Source organism: Toxorhynchites rutilus, chromosome 1 (genome assembly GCF_029784135.1).
Source record: "Toxorhynchites rutilus septentrionalis strain SRP chromosome 1, ASM2978413v1, whole genome shotgun sequence".
NCBI classification, from domain to species: Eukaryota; Metazoa; Arthropoda; class Insecta; order Diptera; family Culicidae; genus Toxorhynchites; species Toxorhynchites rutilus.
In genome coordinates, this window is record NC_073744.1 from 29,206,523 (window position 1) to 29,222,653 (window position 16,131).

General features: G+C 42.3%; 1 protein-coding gene across 1 annotated transcript; it reads left to right on the top strand.

Moving 5' to 3' along the window:
- Positions 1-6,434: 6,434 nt before the first annotated feature.
- LOC129761970 (uncharacterized) lies at positions 6,435-14,841 on the top strand. The gene is made up of 6 exons (XM_055759845.1): positions 6,435-6,615; positions 6,770-7,104; positions 7,170-9,487; positions 12,321-14,135; positions 14,206-14,427; positions 14,496-14,841. The coding sequence occupies exons 2-6, from the start codon at positions 6,786-6,788 to the stop codon at positions 14,598-14,600; spliced, it is 4,779 nt and encodes a 1,592-aa protein (XP_055615820.1). The 5' UTR covers positions 6,435-6,615; positions 6,770-6,785; the 3' UTR covers positions 14,601-14,841.
- The last annotated feature ends 1,290 nt before the right edge of the window (positions 14,842-16,131 follow it).

Consider the following 16,131-nt stretch of genomic DNA (forward strand, 5'->3'; position numbering starts at 1 on the left):
CCCATGAATGTTGTATGCAACACAAAATTGTGTGCAATAATGCTATCAAACAAATTAGCAAAACCAAAAACAAATGTAAACACGTTGAAGTAATCAGATGCAAGATTTTATGCATTACTCAAATTTCACGCAAGATTTTATCAAAGCAACGAGGAAAAAGCCACCCATACAGTGATCGTTCGTTAATTGGACCGGAAAATCAATACAATTATCAAATTTTACTCGCATTGCAAAACAGCAAAAGCAATACTTAAAATTGAAGACGACATTTATTATTGATACATAACTGCTTTGCAGCCCAGTTAACGTACGCCCTGTTATAGATAAGTCCAGTTAGCGAATGACTTCTGTGTATGACGAAGTGACGAACATCTTACGGTGGGCTTAGACTAGTGATATATTCATGTGAAGAAATATGATGAGATTTATAGAAATTGCATCAACCGTTTACACTAGCGCGAACTTATATAATGAATACATTCATATTTTCGGTGAATTTATTCTCCTTCATATTCAATGTAATCAATGACGACATAATTTTTTTTTTGTTCGCCGATCCACATATTCATTAACAATTCCACCCTACTATACGTCACACTGATATTCATTAATCATTTTCAGTTAGACAGTTGAACTTCCTACCAGAAGTTAATTTTCTTTTATTGTTCGTTACAAACCGTTCGACGGTTATGAGTACATATAACAAACGGCCTTTTCAGGGCTACTATTTGGTGTTTCAAAAGAGTTTGACTAACAGATTTCTGAACAACGAAAAGAATTACATTTTAAAAAAACAACTGTTCTGAACAATCACAGTCCTACGTCAAACTCTCGTCCGTGCCCATAGGCTCAGACTCTTCTACTTTTTTTTTTAAAACCTCATCAATATGAATATCAAATGAAAAAGTACTAGTAGAACACATTAGATCATGAAAAAAAAACAGGAACTGGGTTATAGCTGTGGTATAACCGCAAGGGTGACGTAGGACTATCGTTGATTTAGTGATAATTTGTTTTTAGTTGCATCTGAATCAATTCTGAATGAATGAATAAATGAATATTTGGGGGACTTCGAAAACGAGAGCGTTACGTTGAACGCACAATATTCAGCAAAAGAAGCAATCATACGAAAGTTGTATAATACATAAAACATTGCTTGTATTGTGATATGATTTGTGTTCCATTTCCAATAAACAAAATATCTGTTGCATCAAATCAGACTACATAAATTTTGCGTTCGCTCATCCTTTCTCACAACACCCATTTCTGGTTCGAGAAATTGTTGAGTAAACATCTTCTGCCAGTGCGCGTAGAGCGGGAATTCCTTAAGATTCATTGCACCTCAAATAAATTGCCGAAAGACGTGGTCTTACTTTGATTGCACTTGATTGAAAAATCCAAAACGAAATGTATTTGGTCGCAGCATCATATGAGTAGGAAGCAAATAATCGCTCGAAAGTTACATGATTTTCGCGATGTGAAAAATTTTCCGTTTTTCATGTTATGCATCCAATATTGGATACGAAAATTATCTACTGATGGGGAAAAACAATATTCAGAAGCTTTCCTGTCAATTGCGATTGATTGAAAAATCACAAAACCAAATGTATTTGGTTGCAGTGTTGTATGGATAGAAAACATTAAAATAAACTCTTTCGCATGAATGTATTTTTCAATTCCCAGGGGAACTGGTAGATTATTTTTCAGCAACGATGATAGCAACAAGGGTTTCGCGCGTGTGTGTGTGTGTGGCGGCTGCTCCGATGTTTCAATCGGAACCGTGGCATCACTCTCCTCCTGATGGATTCCCTTCTGGCCTAAGGTGCACAAACAGGCTCTTGGTGACACCGTTCATCAGCGCTTTCATGATAAACGAAGTTAGCTTCATCACAACAGCGACAACATGCTCCAATTGTTGTTCAATTATAACTGAGTGGGTTTACGAGCGGCGCTCGCTTATGTACCGATTGGTGATTTCAATAGCCTGTTTTAAGGCTATTGAAACAAGTTTTTGGATGAAAAAGTAACAAGTATATAACGCGTAGACATTTTATCTTTCGAATGAAGTGTTTATCATACCATTTCGTTCAGTTGTTTAGGTGCTATTAACACTCAAAATCTCGGTCTCTGGCGTAACGCTTTCGTTTTCGAAACTTTGATTTTACACCCCGGTATAGAAATGAAAGACGTAGTCCTACGTCAAAAGCCGCGGTTCAAAAAAGAGCCGCTTAAATGAGCCGGTTCATTTCAATGAACGAGCGGCTCTGAGCCGCTCACTGAAATGAACCGTTTTGCCCACCTCTAACTTATTACGTTACGTATCAATAATAGATGTCATCTTCGATTTGAATTATTGCTTTTGCTGTTTTGCAGTTCAGTCAGTTTGCAGTTCGATAATTGGGTTGATTATTCAACCCAACTAACGAACAATCACTGTATGGATGAAACTTTAATCGTTGCTTTGATGAATTCTTGCATGAATTTTTAATGGTGCATGAAATGTTGCATCTGATGTTTATGTTCGAAAAAGGTCTTGTTCGAACGGATTCGTACGGAAACAAGAATATTTTTTTTAAATTGTTCGAATCAAGTCTTTCGAACGAAAATCAGATACGGCCGTAGACAAGAATAATGGTGAATGTGATAATTGGGTAATTCGGCATCAATTCGAAAAAATCCGGGAGGTCATGGCATGGTTGATTGAATAGGGGCTTCAGATCCTGAACTGGTCAGCTTGTTTTCCTGATCAAAACCCTAGACGCAGCAAGCAGTATGAGTGATTTGAAGAACTCAAACGAGCAGTATCCTGTGCGCAGGACGAGATACACACTACAATATGGCGCAGTTTGGTCGAAACCATCCCGGATGGGTTACTGATTGAGAACTAAAGATGAGCTACGAATTAGAAACTTATTGTATTTCATGTTAAATTGACGTTAATTTTGTAAAGGAGTGAGAGTTTTTCCATCTGGTTCTATAGTTATCAAACACAGGAATTTTTGTTTTTTTATTGTTTCGCGCCTGAACCATAAAGATCAAATAGCCAGTCTTTTAAATGAAGATAGTTATTATATCCTACACTATATACTTCAATTCAACTGACTTCTAATATATCTCTTTAAACTCAGAAAAAAATGAGTGGTTCTATAGTTGTGACACGCAGTGTATGATCTATACACTGAGACAAATAATTAGTAAATATAACGAATTTTTTGGTAAATACTAATATATTTTACCAAATATAATAAATAATCTATAGGCATTTTCGACCGTACTAATAAACACATATGTCAAGCAGAACCATGATTCGGAAGCCCAATATCGGCTACATTTTCTCGCCAAAAATGCACGTATCAGAATTATGTCCTTATTATACCTCCATATTGCCTTATGGGAACAATGAAAATGGTTAATACGCGCTTTTCTCACCAGTTTTCAGATATGACAATATCCAAGCTTACTAATGTTATCGAGTAAAATATACTAATCTCTGGTGGGGATGCGGGTTTGTTGACAATATGTACAAAAAAATTGTACATTCTACTAATTTTGCATTACCAAATGTATTTGGTAGTTTTCGACCGATAAGTATATGTGTATAAATAGTGGAAGAGTGGAAGTGTATAAATAAAAAGGAAGGCCAAATGTGTTGCTAAACAGAAAACCCGAAAAAATGAATGGTCCGATTAAAGCCTTCATTATTTTGTTGTATATCTCTTTGCTCATAATTCAATATAGTGGAAAGAAAAATCTGAAAATTTTCGGAAAACTCTGAAGGAAGGTTGTAAAATTCGGAAAATTTTCCTCACGAATTTGAACTTTGTTCGAAGGTGAAAAAGGATTTTCAGGCGAAATAACGCACCTCTATAACTTCTATCTATATAAATAAAAATGGAAGGCCCAATGTGTTGCTTAGCGAAAAACCCGAAGAAAGCTTCCGATTCGAGCTGTCTTGATTTTGTTGTATTCGTTTCTGCTCATAGATCAATGTTATGGCGAGAAAAATTTTTGGAATTTTCGAAAAAAAATCATTCTCATGTGTCCCACAATGACATTGTTGTTAGTCCAATTGCATTTAGGGTTTGCGGAATTAAGCTTTGTATTCCGTTAGTAAGAAGCGAAAATGATTCTCAGGTGGTCAATAAAAATTATTAATGAAAATTTACTTTTCTATATCGAACATTTTTCCATGTAACGGAGAAACATGTTATTCGCAAGTGAATCAAAAATCTTGAGCGAAAATCATGTCTGAAAACAAAATATTTTTATATAGTGACGAGTTTTGGTAGTAGTACTAGGAAATTCATAGTAGGTTAAACTGACCAGACGTCCCGCGTTACGCGGGCCAGTCCCGCATTTCAACAAAATGTCCCGCGTAAGATTCCGTCCCGCGAAACGTCCCGCATTTGGCAAAAGAAACGAAAATGTCCCGCGATATCAATATATTTCAATATCACAATTTGATCATGTTGATTTTCTTAAATGGTTGAACCTCAAAAAAAAACTTTTATTTGGCAGACTGTTCAAGAGCGCTTCTAATGCATCCAAAGATTCATACGTTGAGCTGGTTTCATCGCAACGACATTGGGCTTTTTGTTTAGAGAGTGTCAACAGGAAACGACAGCAACAAAATTGTAACATGACTTTTATCCGCAGGGACCAACGTGAGTCAGACGAAAAGTTCATCTTTGGTCCCCTAGCTCGGTCAGGGCTTAACGTTTTAAATAAACCGGTAGAACTAGTGTATACTCGACAGGAAGAGGCAGAGTTGTTTGATGAAGTATCGTGAATGAAGCGAAGGGTGGTCTTACGGAAGTTGGCCGGAACCTGAACCATAGCCGATGAAAAGATGTATATCGGCGTGTTATTTTACGTTTTCGTGGCTCTGTCTCTTTATTTTGGCCATTCGCCCAAAAGTTTTCTATCGGGCGCAGCTGGGGAATGTTGGGAAGGTTGGTGGTCTTCGCGACAATGTTTATCTCCAGCCGATCCATCCTCCAGTGATATTTTAGCATAATGGGCTGATCCCAGGTTCGGCATAAAGACCACATCACCTTCCCAACTCCGGCAAGCACTTCGTACTATATATCTCCCCGTTAACCATATGACTCGAAAGAAGAGCGGCTTGGACATTCCCTTCACGTCTGTCAGAGAAGGACCTTCTTCGAGAGCTTGATGTGAATGATATATTCGACGTCATCGTTTACCTGGGGAACGTAAAGTACCCGGTCCCTTGTCATTCGTTGAATTCTAGCATCAAGTACGTCTCGTCTTTCATTATGAGTACGAAAAGAAGTTTTTCACTTCTTTCGCCGGAAATAAGTTTTTCACCAGCACTCAAGCTACTCCTTCTGGGTGATTGCCTGCTGCTCAGATACGACCGGTCTCGTCTGACGCTTCCGCATAAAAATGCCCATTTTGGTCAGATTCTTCTCCACCATTTGGCCGGTTGCTTCGATCTCCCGGCTTAAGGAGCGGCAAAGAGATGATAATACCAGATCGGCTATATATGGCGGACACAAAGTGCCTCAGGATGTCCAACTCCTTCGCTGTGGGGTGGAGCTTGCAGTATGGAAAAATCATCAAGTTGCTTTACAGTGCTGTGCTGCGAATCAACAGCCTTGAATCATTTTTGTTGTAGATTTGATAAACGTAAGATTTAAAGAAAATTTGTTCCTATAAATTATCTTTCATCACCATCCGAAATCAGTCCATTCTTTTGAATGCATACGTTAACACTAAAATCGATGAAAAATGAATTGAAATTTTCGAGCATTCCATTCGGTAATTTGAAGAAAATTGTAGAATTTGAATCGTGCTTGCCAGGCGTAAATGCTCTGATTGAGCGAGTGATTTTTGGGCGTAAACAAAATCTAAATCACCGAAAAATCCCAACTGAGTGCCGATACTCAGAAAGAAATAATACCGATCAGTTTAGACTCGCCAAAGTATGGTTTATGTTCACATAACGTGTATACATAACGTTTTGTTTTTTGTGTCCCGCGTTAGACCTCTGACCATCTGGTCACTTTATAGTAGATGGAAATTATAAAGCATTAAATCGAAATTTTAAAGATCAATCAATGGAGAGTTCTGCGATTGAACACACGAACCTTCGCTCGCTAAGAAAACGTGAATTTTCGAAAGAATTTATGATAATTTTGGGCAGGAAGAAGTCCACCGGGTCAGCTAGTGAAGAATAATTTTTTGCACAAACATAAATGGTTGCCACTGGACGTCGACACTGTACATCCTTCATCGCGGATGGACCAGTGACATCTATACATATTCAAAAGAAGTCAAAAGATTCCCAAACCAAATTCTGATACGTTACCGCTATCGCCCGACAGGGAGAAGCACTTAACCTGAGGCGACGCTTTATTTTTGTCGCGCCGTGTTCGAACAGAAACAAAATCATAACAAAATACACAACGGTAGTGCATCGCAGTAAGCGTACCGATATAAGTGAGAAAAGTTCGTGTTTTCTGTGTAAAATGACCTGCAAGAGAGAAAATATTTGTTAAAGTTATAGTTTTACTAGCGCACTTTATCGATGTGCACAAAAATCTGGCAGGCGGCATTGTTTTGATTGTGTATTTTATGAATTCATCCGAGGTAAGTATTTGAATCTGTTTTTGCAGCGCCCAGTTGGGCCCGTTTATTTAAGGTTAGGTTCCAATTTTGAAAATGGCGCTCCTATTTGGTGATGACGTCGACGATTGTTTACATTCGCACTTTCCAGTTGTTGAATGTTTTGCTTTGGTTTCAGAGTTTCAGAGAGAAAAATGCCACCACGAAGTAGGAAAGCTGCAGCGAAAGGAAAATCCTCAAAAAAGCAGAATGCAAACGTGCAGGAGAGTAATCGGCAGCCCGTTGTGCTGCTAGATATACCCCGTATTGCGATTACGAGTGAGATCATGAATAAACCTCGACGCTCGCGGAATTTATCGCGGGTGGACGATTCCGTAATAATGCTTTCCAGCGCTGAAACAACGGCAGTGGAGCTGAATGTCCAGGAACCATCGTTGATGATGTTGACCGCGATCGAGCCGGACAGACCCTCGACACGGTTGGGTCACACTGATATGACCTTGGAGGAAACAGGTTTGTGGTTGCGATTGATTAAGTGCAACTAAATTGCGTCACTTTCGTCTCAATTGTATTCACAGGAAGACTATCAGCACTGCGTAATACAAGATGGTACGAAGTAGAACGAACCAACACGAGCGATATGAATATCGACCAAACGTTGGCAAACCGGAGTGATATGCCAAAACTTTCGGTCGCTGTTCGACGCACCGGGAGTCATCCCGCGCAGCCAATGCAGGAAATCGTTGAGCCATCAACTCGTCCAAGCAGAAACCGAAGCCGCAGTCAGAAATACTTCTCGGGGGAATTCATAACGGAAACGAGGCGCGCCAAGACTGTGCAAAGTAGGGGGAAGTCCGCAGCGAATGGTGAAAGTAACATTACCAAACGAAGCAAAAATACTAGCAATATTAATCAGCCTTCGGCTGGAACCCCCGAACGTGATGTGGCTCTCCCCGAATTAAGGACTTGTACAAGATCGACATCGAGGGCAAGAAAACCAGCGGCACAGGATACGAATCGTAAACGAGGGCAGTCGAAACAAAAATCAGTGAATAATGAATCGATTAATTCCAATGTAACAAAGGAAATGCTTAAAGGGCCACATTCTGTTGAAGTTGTAAACAACAAAACAGAGGAGCAAGCTAAGGAAATTCAGTCGAGGGAGAACAATATGGAAATACAAACGCTAGATGCAGGTGTGAGCAATGTCACAAAACGGAACGAAAATTTTGAAGCAAACAAAAACACTCGCCAAGATGTCCAACTCATTGAAGAAACTCCTAATAGTAAAAAGACTCTTTCCGATTCAAGATCTCGGACAAGATCGGCTTCGAGAGGTAGAAAGCCAATAGCGCCGCAATCGATTGCTAAACGAGGGCGATCAAAGCAGAAATCTGCAGATAATCAATCGAATGAAGCGACGTTAAACGATGAATTGCAAATAGTTCCATCTGAAGTTCTCAGTTTGGGTACCGTTACAACCAGAAGACGACGTAAGTCTGTTTCGGATGAATGTCGGAACCTCTCGAAGCAATCCACAAACAGCTTGTACGGATCCAAAAATGAAGTGCCATCCAGTGTCATTAACAATGAATATTCAGAATACGAACAAATCATTTCCGTTACTACGCGAAGACGTCGACCGGTTATTTCGCAAGACACTCGAGAAGAATCTGAAATCGGTGAAAAAGATCAAACCCGCAATGCTTCACTCACTCAGGAAAATTGTAGAGCCTCCGATGATTTCGCAGTCCCAAAAGTAACTGTGAGAAGGCGTAATAAATTGAAAACCACCAGTGATAGTCATATCAGTCAAAGTTTGATAACACCCCCGAATGAATGCTCTTCAGGCGAAGATTTATCCGAGAAGCTAGCAGATACAGAGCAATTTTCGAATGTGTCGAAAAGAAGACGCCCCAAACCGAACCCTGATAAAGACGTTGGCAATACGGGATCATCTGTCGCTGTTTCTAGCAACAGCGAAAATGAGTCCTTAGTTCAATCCAGCGAAACAACGTCCCCGGAGAGACCGATTGAAGATATCACCCGACGACGAGCGTTGAGATCCGTCTCACGCGTAAGACAACCTGTTGCACCGAGTGAAACGGACCAGAACGGGGATACATCGATGATAATGAAACGAGTACGCGTCAAGAAGAAACCATTATGCGCCTGCTGCTCGTCCGAACAGCATGACGTTGCCCAAACAGTTGCTCCCACAAACGTGCCATCGCAACCGAGAGAATCGCGGCCGCGAACTCGCGATCCAGCAAATGTGCCTAGAAACACCAGTACAATGAGTAAATCAGCTATAGTCGTAGCTGATGCTCCGACCGAACCGAATTCAACATCCACTGTCAAGTCCAAAGCCAGATCCCGAACGCGTCGAAATGCAGCCCCTAAAAATAAAGCCACCCGAAGCAAATCGGAACTACGCTCTGTGCAGTGCAACGAAAGCTTATCCCGGAGCCAATCTGTGCCGAAGGATGCGAACCAATCCCTCCACGGTGAGAATGGTCCCACCGGATCTCATGTGCCGGTATATCGCAAATTCACCGGAACCACCACCAATCTGGCACGATCGGTAAGTGCCAAGAGTTTGATACTTCTCTCCCCGGAACCAGTGATGGCGGACGGGGACATATACGCGTTTGATTCGCCCAGTCAACCGGTCGAGGCAACAACGAAAAAGGCCAAGAAAGCAGCGGGCACGGTCAAAAAGCAGAGGACTCGATCGAAGAGTGCTTCCCAGAAGCGGACTTCGCCGTCTAGGAAAGGACACCATAACGTGTTCGGAACGGACATGTATCGTATTGGGAAGGTGCTGAGAAAGATTGGAGGTGGACCTGTGCGACAGAAAAGGGACGACGTTTCAGCGGGAGGCGAGGGAACGATGGTGAGTATTAAATATGTAAACCTATTTATATTGTGATTTTCATTTGCCAGGCTCCCAACCAGAAGTTTGTCTGAGCTGTCCTGCATGACGGGGGGTTTATTCTTCATCTGAAATGCTTACATTTTCTAGCAGAAATATGTTTTTATTTTTTTTTTTGTCAGGCAGAAGATAGATTATTGACGAATTTCGTGGCGCTTCACAAGAAGGGGGCTTCAGGTTCGATTCCCATTCGGGTCAGAAATTCTATCTTCATAGATCGTTTTTCTAGGTTACACTAGTTCAGGGGAACTGTCTAGTGTGTGGTGGGATGAGTAATGGGTATCGTCAGTCTCCAAGAAAAACCCCAAAAACCCAGACAACTTCTCTAAGCGAATTGAATTGCCACCATAAGCGCCTTTACCCAGTCCCGGAGGTACTCGAAGCGTAAAACGGCATTCTCATAATGGTCCTCCTGCGCAATACACAAACTAAGGCAACCAAAACGGAATTCCAAATGATTGGAATTGTCGATTTCTCAATTTCATCGGAAGTACTTGTTTGTTTGTTCTTCATTTTAGTTATTTCAAAATAACTGTGAAGTCTGCAATAATTTGAGCCCGCTCGAATTGGAAAACGTAGGGAAACATTAAGCAGACAAGCAGACCGAAAACTACGCGGATTCGCTCGTAGCTGCGCTGCCGGAAGAGGACGAAATTAACGAACTTGAGGACTGTTGGACCATGAGTAAACTCGATCAGCTGCACCGCTCTCATGATACGCAAAACTTCTACCGGGAACTTAATGCATCCTGAAAGTGCATCGTACCACGAGCAGAAATGTGTGGTAATAAGGTTGAGACTATCCTTACGAAACCCGTCAGCGGTATGCGGTTCTGGAGAGGGAAGTTAAACGCTCCTGTAGACGGGACAAGCGAGCGTGGGCAGACTCACTGGCTGACGAAGGGGAGAAAGCTGCTAAAACTGGCAATATGCACCTCCTCTACGATATCTCACGTCGCCTGAGCGGAGCTAAGATGAATCCAGGGATGCCTGTGCAAGACACGACCGGCCTGTTACCGACCCCACTGACCAGCTGAAACGCTGGATTGAGCACTTCGAACAACTTTTTCAAAATTCGACGTCCAATCAATCATCAACATCCCGGTAGGATCAGCCAAGGGTTCGAAGCATCACTCGTGTCAACTACGAGGCCCCATCGCTGCATGAGATCGAAAAAGCCAACCGGTGTGTGAAATCCAAAAAAGCTTCCGGGGTCGATCGCATATCTGCAGTGGTGCTTAAAGCAGACCCCATGCTATTAGCACGAATGCTGCATCAACTACTCTCGAATATCTGGGACACCGCGACATTTCCGGCAGGGCGTCTTAGTGAAGGTCCCCAAGAAGAGGGATACGACTATTTGCGATAATTGGCGAGTTGCTGTGTGTTGTTCTGAAAGTTCTTTGCAAAGTTATTCTAGGAGGGATACAGGAGAAGATCAACGCGACTCTCCGACGGCAGCAGATTCCGTGCCGGAAGAACTTGTGTGGATCATTGTGTCACGCTCCGCATCCTGGAGCAGGTCAAATTATTCCAAGATTCTTTATATTTGGTTTTCATTGACTACGAAAAAGCTTTTGACCGATTCAATCACGAAAATCTGTGGGGCGCCTTGAGACGCAAAGGAGTCCCTGATAAAATCGTCAACTTCATCGAAGCACTGTACGAAGCTTTCACAGTCCTGTATCACGTAGCCTTGCCTAACCCTATCCGGGTGGTCGCCGGTTAGAGGCAAGGATGTATACTATCACCGCTACTGTTCGTAATTGACGAGAACATAGTGGGTGCAATTGACCACGTACCGAACCGTGGGCTGCTTTGGCAGCCTGACGTTGCACTACTAGCACAACGGCGCGCCGACATGCAGAGTAAGCTGGATAACCTTGTCGAACGCTCCTCTGCGGCAGATCTCAATATCAACGTCTATAAGACCAAATTCTTGGATGTAAACGTGGGCAATCGCCCCAACTTCACAGGAGCGAGGCAAGTAGTAGAGAAAGCTTTCAATATCTTGGCAGTCTCAACTCGAACGTGAAATCCGTGCTGTTGTACCCCAGCGAGACGTGGTGTGTATCAGCGGAGAACACCCAGAAGCAGCAGGCCTTTGACAATCGATGACTAAAGCGAGCAGCCGTCCAGGATGAAGATCTTTCTTTTTTTTTCTATTTTTGTCGCGAACGGATTTTGGCTATTTACATACCAAACGAATCGGAAATTCCCTAAGATTTGTTTGATATGCTATACATCACATTCCCCTGGCGTGTGAATGATTAAAATTCATGAAAAGTATAAGCGTTTCCTTTTCTCAAAACATTTGTTCTGTCCATTTGAGTGCTTTCCCGAACAGGGCTGTTAATAACGGGCAACTTATCGACGAGCAACGAAGGGGAAATCGCAAGATATAAAGTCTCCGTGTAGAAGAAGAACGAAGGAGCATATTTTTTCAGAGTATAAACAGTGGATCTCGCTGAGGCAAGCTTTCAGTATCGTTCTCGATACGAAGCAATGAACATCGCTTCCTTCTTTTGCGCCATCACATGTCTTCGTTTCGGATTGAGCTGTGAACGCGACCAAATTACTCACTCGCTGATGTCTGTGGCATTGCAAACAAGCGACTTATATAAGATAACAGCGTAGTTTTACGTCACCAATGCGGTTGTACCTTGGACACAACCCCCTATAGTTTTTTTTGACTACATTCGACTGTTTATTACTAAAAACCTGAATTCTATTAAAATCAAGCAACCAATTGGAAACAGTTCACTCGACATCCCCTATTTTCGTCTAATTCCTAGGACACCGCGCAGATCGTCTCCATTGTTCAGCCGCCATTGCAGCCACACGCCAACACACAAAAGGCTCGAACTCCCTCACCTGCATCTCACCACGACTATGCTGATGCGGCTGATGATCACCACCTCTATGAGGTCGACGACACGGCGAACGACGCAGAAAACATTCCCACCGCGGACATGCCTCTCCCGGTGTCGTCACCGCCCCGTATCAATCGCCAACTGCACCGTGTGCTCCAACAAACCGTTCCCGAAGCGAACACTCCGGACAAAACCCAACCGAACGCTACACTCGGATTCTCTCCGCTAGGTGCTTCCTCTCCCTGGCGTGTACAGGACGAGAATGTGCTCCCGAAAACTTTCTACTTCTCCCGCTCGCGGGATCTGCTCCCGTCGTACGAAAGCGACGTTGTCGCCAGAGACGACGAGAGCCGACCGCGGAAATCACCAACCAGGGAGAGTGTGCCAATGGCGGTGGCACCCGCACTTGCAAGTAAAACGCCAACCAAAACACGACCCAATCAACCAGCGCCAGTGACAGCTTCAAATGCGGAGGCAGTATTCCGGGGAATACAAAAATCCTACGAGCAACTGAAGGTCACGAGCGAAATGAGCGAAAAATTGATCTCTGCCATGCGAAGCTACAAAACGAACATCCGCAATCAGACAGCTTCGTTCTGTGAATCAACGGATGACATAAGGGAGGATCAGCGACTGATTGCCAAATTCCATGAATACGAGGAGAATATGAAGAAAACTTACCAAAAGCTCAAACAGTGGTACGAACGTTCCCAATTGGCTTTGAAGCATTCGATTCAGTCTATTGAAAAGGTATCGACGATGCCGAAAACTCAGTCCCAGAAGGAAGTGCTGGATAACTTCCATCGCGACTCGGAACTCTTTATAACGATGATAAACGAACTCGAGTCCGCTATGAACGATTCCAACATAGAGAATATTTCTCCACCGGCGAAAGCGACCAGCAACAAAAATAAACCTGTCTTTAGGGACATTATTCTTTCGGACAGGAACATTGATAACAGAAACCGGAGTCCGCTGAAAGCCCTCAATATTGTCAATATCCCCGCGAATCTATCGCCCGTAAAATCTCCTCTGGTGAAAGCTTCCTTCACAGCATTCTCCACCAGTGGTAGTAAACAGCAAACTTCACTCAGCCGAAGCAAGGATCGCCTCAGCAAACTAAGCTTGGTGAGGCCCATCCAAACCCCGCCACCAGCTCTGGAACCAAGTGTGATCGAGCTGGCCGACACCTTCGTCGAACCGGATCGACAGCATGTGTCCGAATCATCAGCCACATCGATAGATTCCGTTGCACCAGTCCCGACAACTAAATCCAATCGAGATTTGTTCGGTTTCGAAACAGATGACACGGCGGAAGAAGAGGAATCCCTCGTGGCACCAACGCCGGCCAAAATTACGAAGGAAACCCTGAAGGAGCGCTTGCAGAGTGTACGCAAACTTTTGCCGACCCGTCCGCCAAGTCGAAACGGGCAAACCAGCGCCATCCCTGGAAGAGGCACTGCAACCCAAATGCCGAAAATATTCAACAGCCCTCGGCGATTACGTTCGGTTCGTAATGCCTTCCTATCATCGACACCGATGGCGGAGAAGAAAAAACAAGCAAACAGGAAAAATGTGGAACCTGATCCAAACATATCGGCCATCGCAGGAGAAGGTGAGCCGGAGCATTCGAACAACAAGGACCAGAATGGTCGATTAGAAAAAGAACCGAGCCCAGCGAACGTTGTGCTTTTTCAGGAACCAGAAGAAGTACTGTTCACCTCGTTGACAAGTGTTGTAAGTGAAGCATTTTTTTTATTTTTTTTTTATTCAATTTATTGAATGTTTATTGGACATCCCATTGCAGAATCGAACCTACTCCCGAATACCCCGGCGGAATCACAAGCGAAAGCGGAATATATATCTTGCCGGGTTAGGTTTAAGTGATGACGAGGAGGATGACGTTGAAGACGATCGTGAATCAGTGGTATCGTTATCGGAGGACGACCAGCAGATAAACGCCGTGCGGAAGAGGCAGGCCAAAAAGAGGCGTGTCGCCAAAAATAGGAAGAAGGCCACGGTCGAAGAGGTGAGTGCAATGGTTTTTTTTTGGGTAACCGAATATGAAATGAAACTATTTTGTCTCGTTTTTTTCAGACTACCGAGTTTAAAAATTTCGTGAACGATTTTAACAGCATGTGTGAAGAGGTCAATCGATATCAGCTGGTAGTCGAGAAGCCAGATGTCCGACAACGTGTCTGAATCGAGGATTCAAGGCACCCATTTTTCTCATCGATTTGTTTTGATATGATTTTCGTTTTCGTTCCACAATTAGTCAACAGTAGCTAGCTAGTTTGTAGGCAATATTTTACTCTGCACCATTTATCTATTTTTATCCTAGAAGGAGTTCGTTCTCAACTATCAATTGTCTTTATTTGAGAAAATATTTACATCTACGCAGTTTTGTATGTGTTTTGGTCAAGAAAAATGCTGTACTAATTCACTTTAATGCGTTGATATTATTGGTTGTGAAAGAAAGCCATACAGATCCAATTTCAGTGGTATTTAGATGAAACTATTGGTTTTGTCATTAACCCTTTGACGGGCCATGTAATCAACACAATGTTAAAATACACAAAACAATTTTTTTCAATACGCAAGACAGTTTAAAAACATTGAAAAAATTAGTGGAAATAGAGCTGCCACTGCCCATCTAGCGTAAAATGACAGCACTGTTGCCACACGTACAGAGTTTTACGTTATTTTTGGTACAGATTCTATACGGTACAGAATAAAGATTTTCGTCAAAAAGGATCAAAAATGGATCATAAGGACGAAATTCCTTACAAGGATCGTCTGAAAGGATTCGCGCCGGACGGTACGACGTATGTTTTGCCCCAGATCAACATATTGAACCATTTGTTCCAGGCTGAAAAACCTGAATTCACGGTGCTACATGAAAAGCTGAAAGATTTTCAATTGATCATTCTCTCTAATATCTACGAGGAATCTTACGTTGCTTCAATGTCCACTGGTATTAAATATGAAGATCATTTGAAAAGCGACAAGAATTTTAGGTTGGAATAGCAGCAGGAGAAATTATCAGAACAACGGACAGCGAAAGGCAGATCAAAGGATATTTGTCGCTGTTTTTTTCGTGGAGCTGATCAAACAAATGTGAAAAAGGTTCGATTTTGATAATTTGACTCTCAAGTCTACGACAATGGTAAATCCTAGAAACTTTTTCAATTTTACTAACATTAACATTGTATTAGAAGCGTTTCCAGGATTCTACTATGGAAATGTACAAGATGGGGACAATTAATTCTGTAGTCTAAAGGTAAAAAGGAAATCACAATTTCAGAAAACGAGTATGTGCAGGGTTAATTGACAAAAATTAGATGCCTAAAAAGAATTGACGGTACGCTCGTCTTTCCGGCGCTTCGATGCCTTGCTTTAACCTTCTTACTATGGCTCACGTCTCGGCAACTGTCGAACGATTTTTTCTGAATATAATCGGAACGAAAATTCAGCTTTGAAATCGGCTCAGCAACGATGCGATGAACACTATTTTGAGATCGAAGGATTTAGTCAAACATCGTGGTGGCAGCTCGAAGATAAAAAAACATGATAGTATGCAATCTAAATCCAAAAATAAGACTATGTATAAACATCATCGAATGACTTGCAAATGTAAATGTAGTATTTATAGTAAATAAATAAAACCTATAATGATGGAACATATTTTGCACCATTTGGCTTAATTCCAACCGACAAAAACATCATTTTTCCT

Excerpts from the sequence above, each read along its gene's own strand:
- LOC129761970 (XM_055759845.1), top strand. The coding sequence starts at position 6,786 with ATGCCACCACGAAGTAGGAAAGCTGCAGCGAAAGGAAAATCCTCAAAA. Across the intron at positions 9,488-12,320 it reads CGGGAGGCGAGGGAACGATG|GACACCGCGCAGATCGTCTC; the intron begins GTGAGTATTAAA and ends TCTAATTCCTAG. Across the intron at positions 14,136-14,205 it reads TCACCTCGTTGACAAGTGTT|AATCGAACCTACTCCCGAAT; the intron begins GTAAGTGAAGCA and ends ATCCCATTGCAG.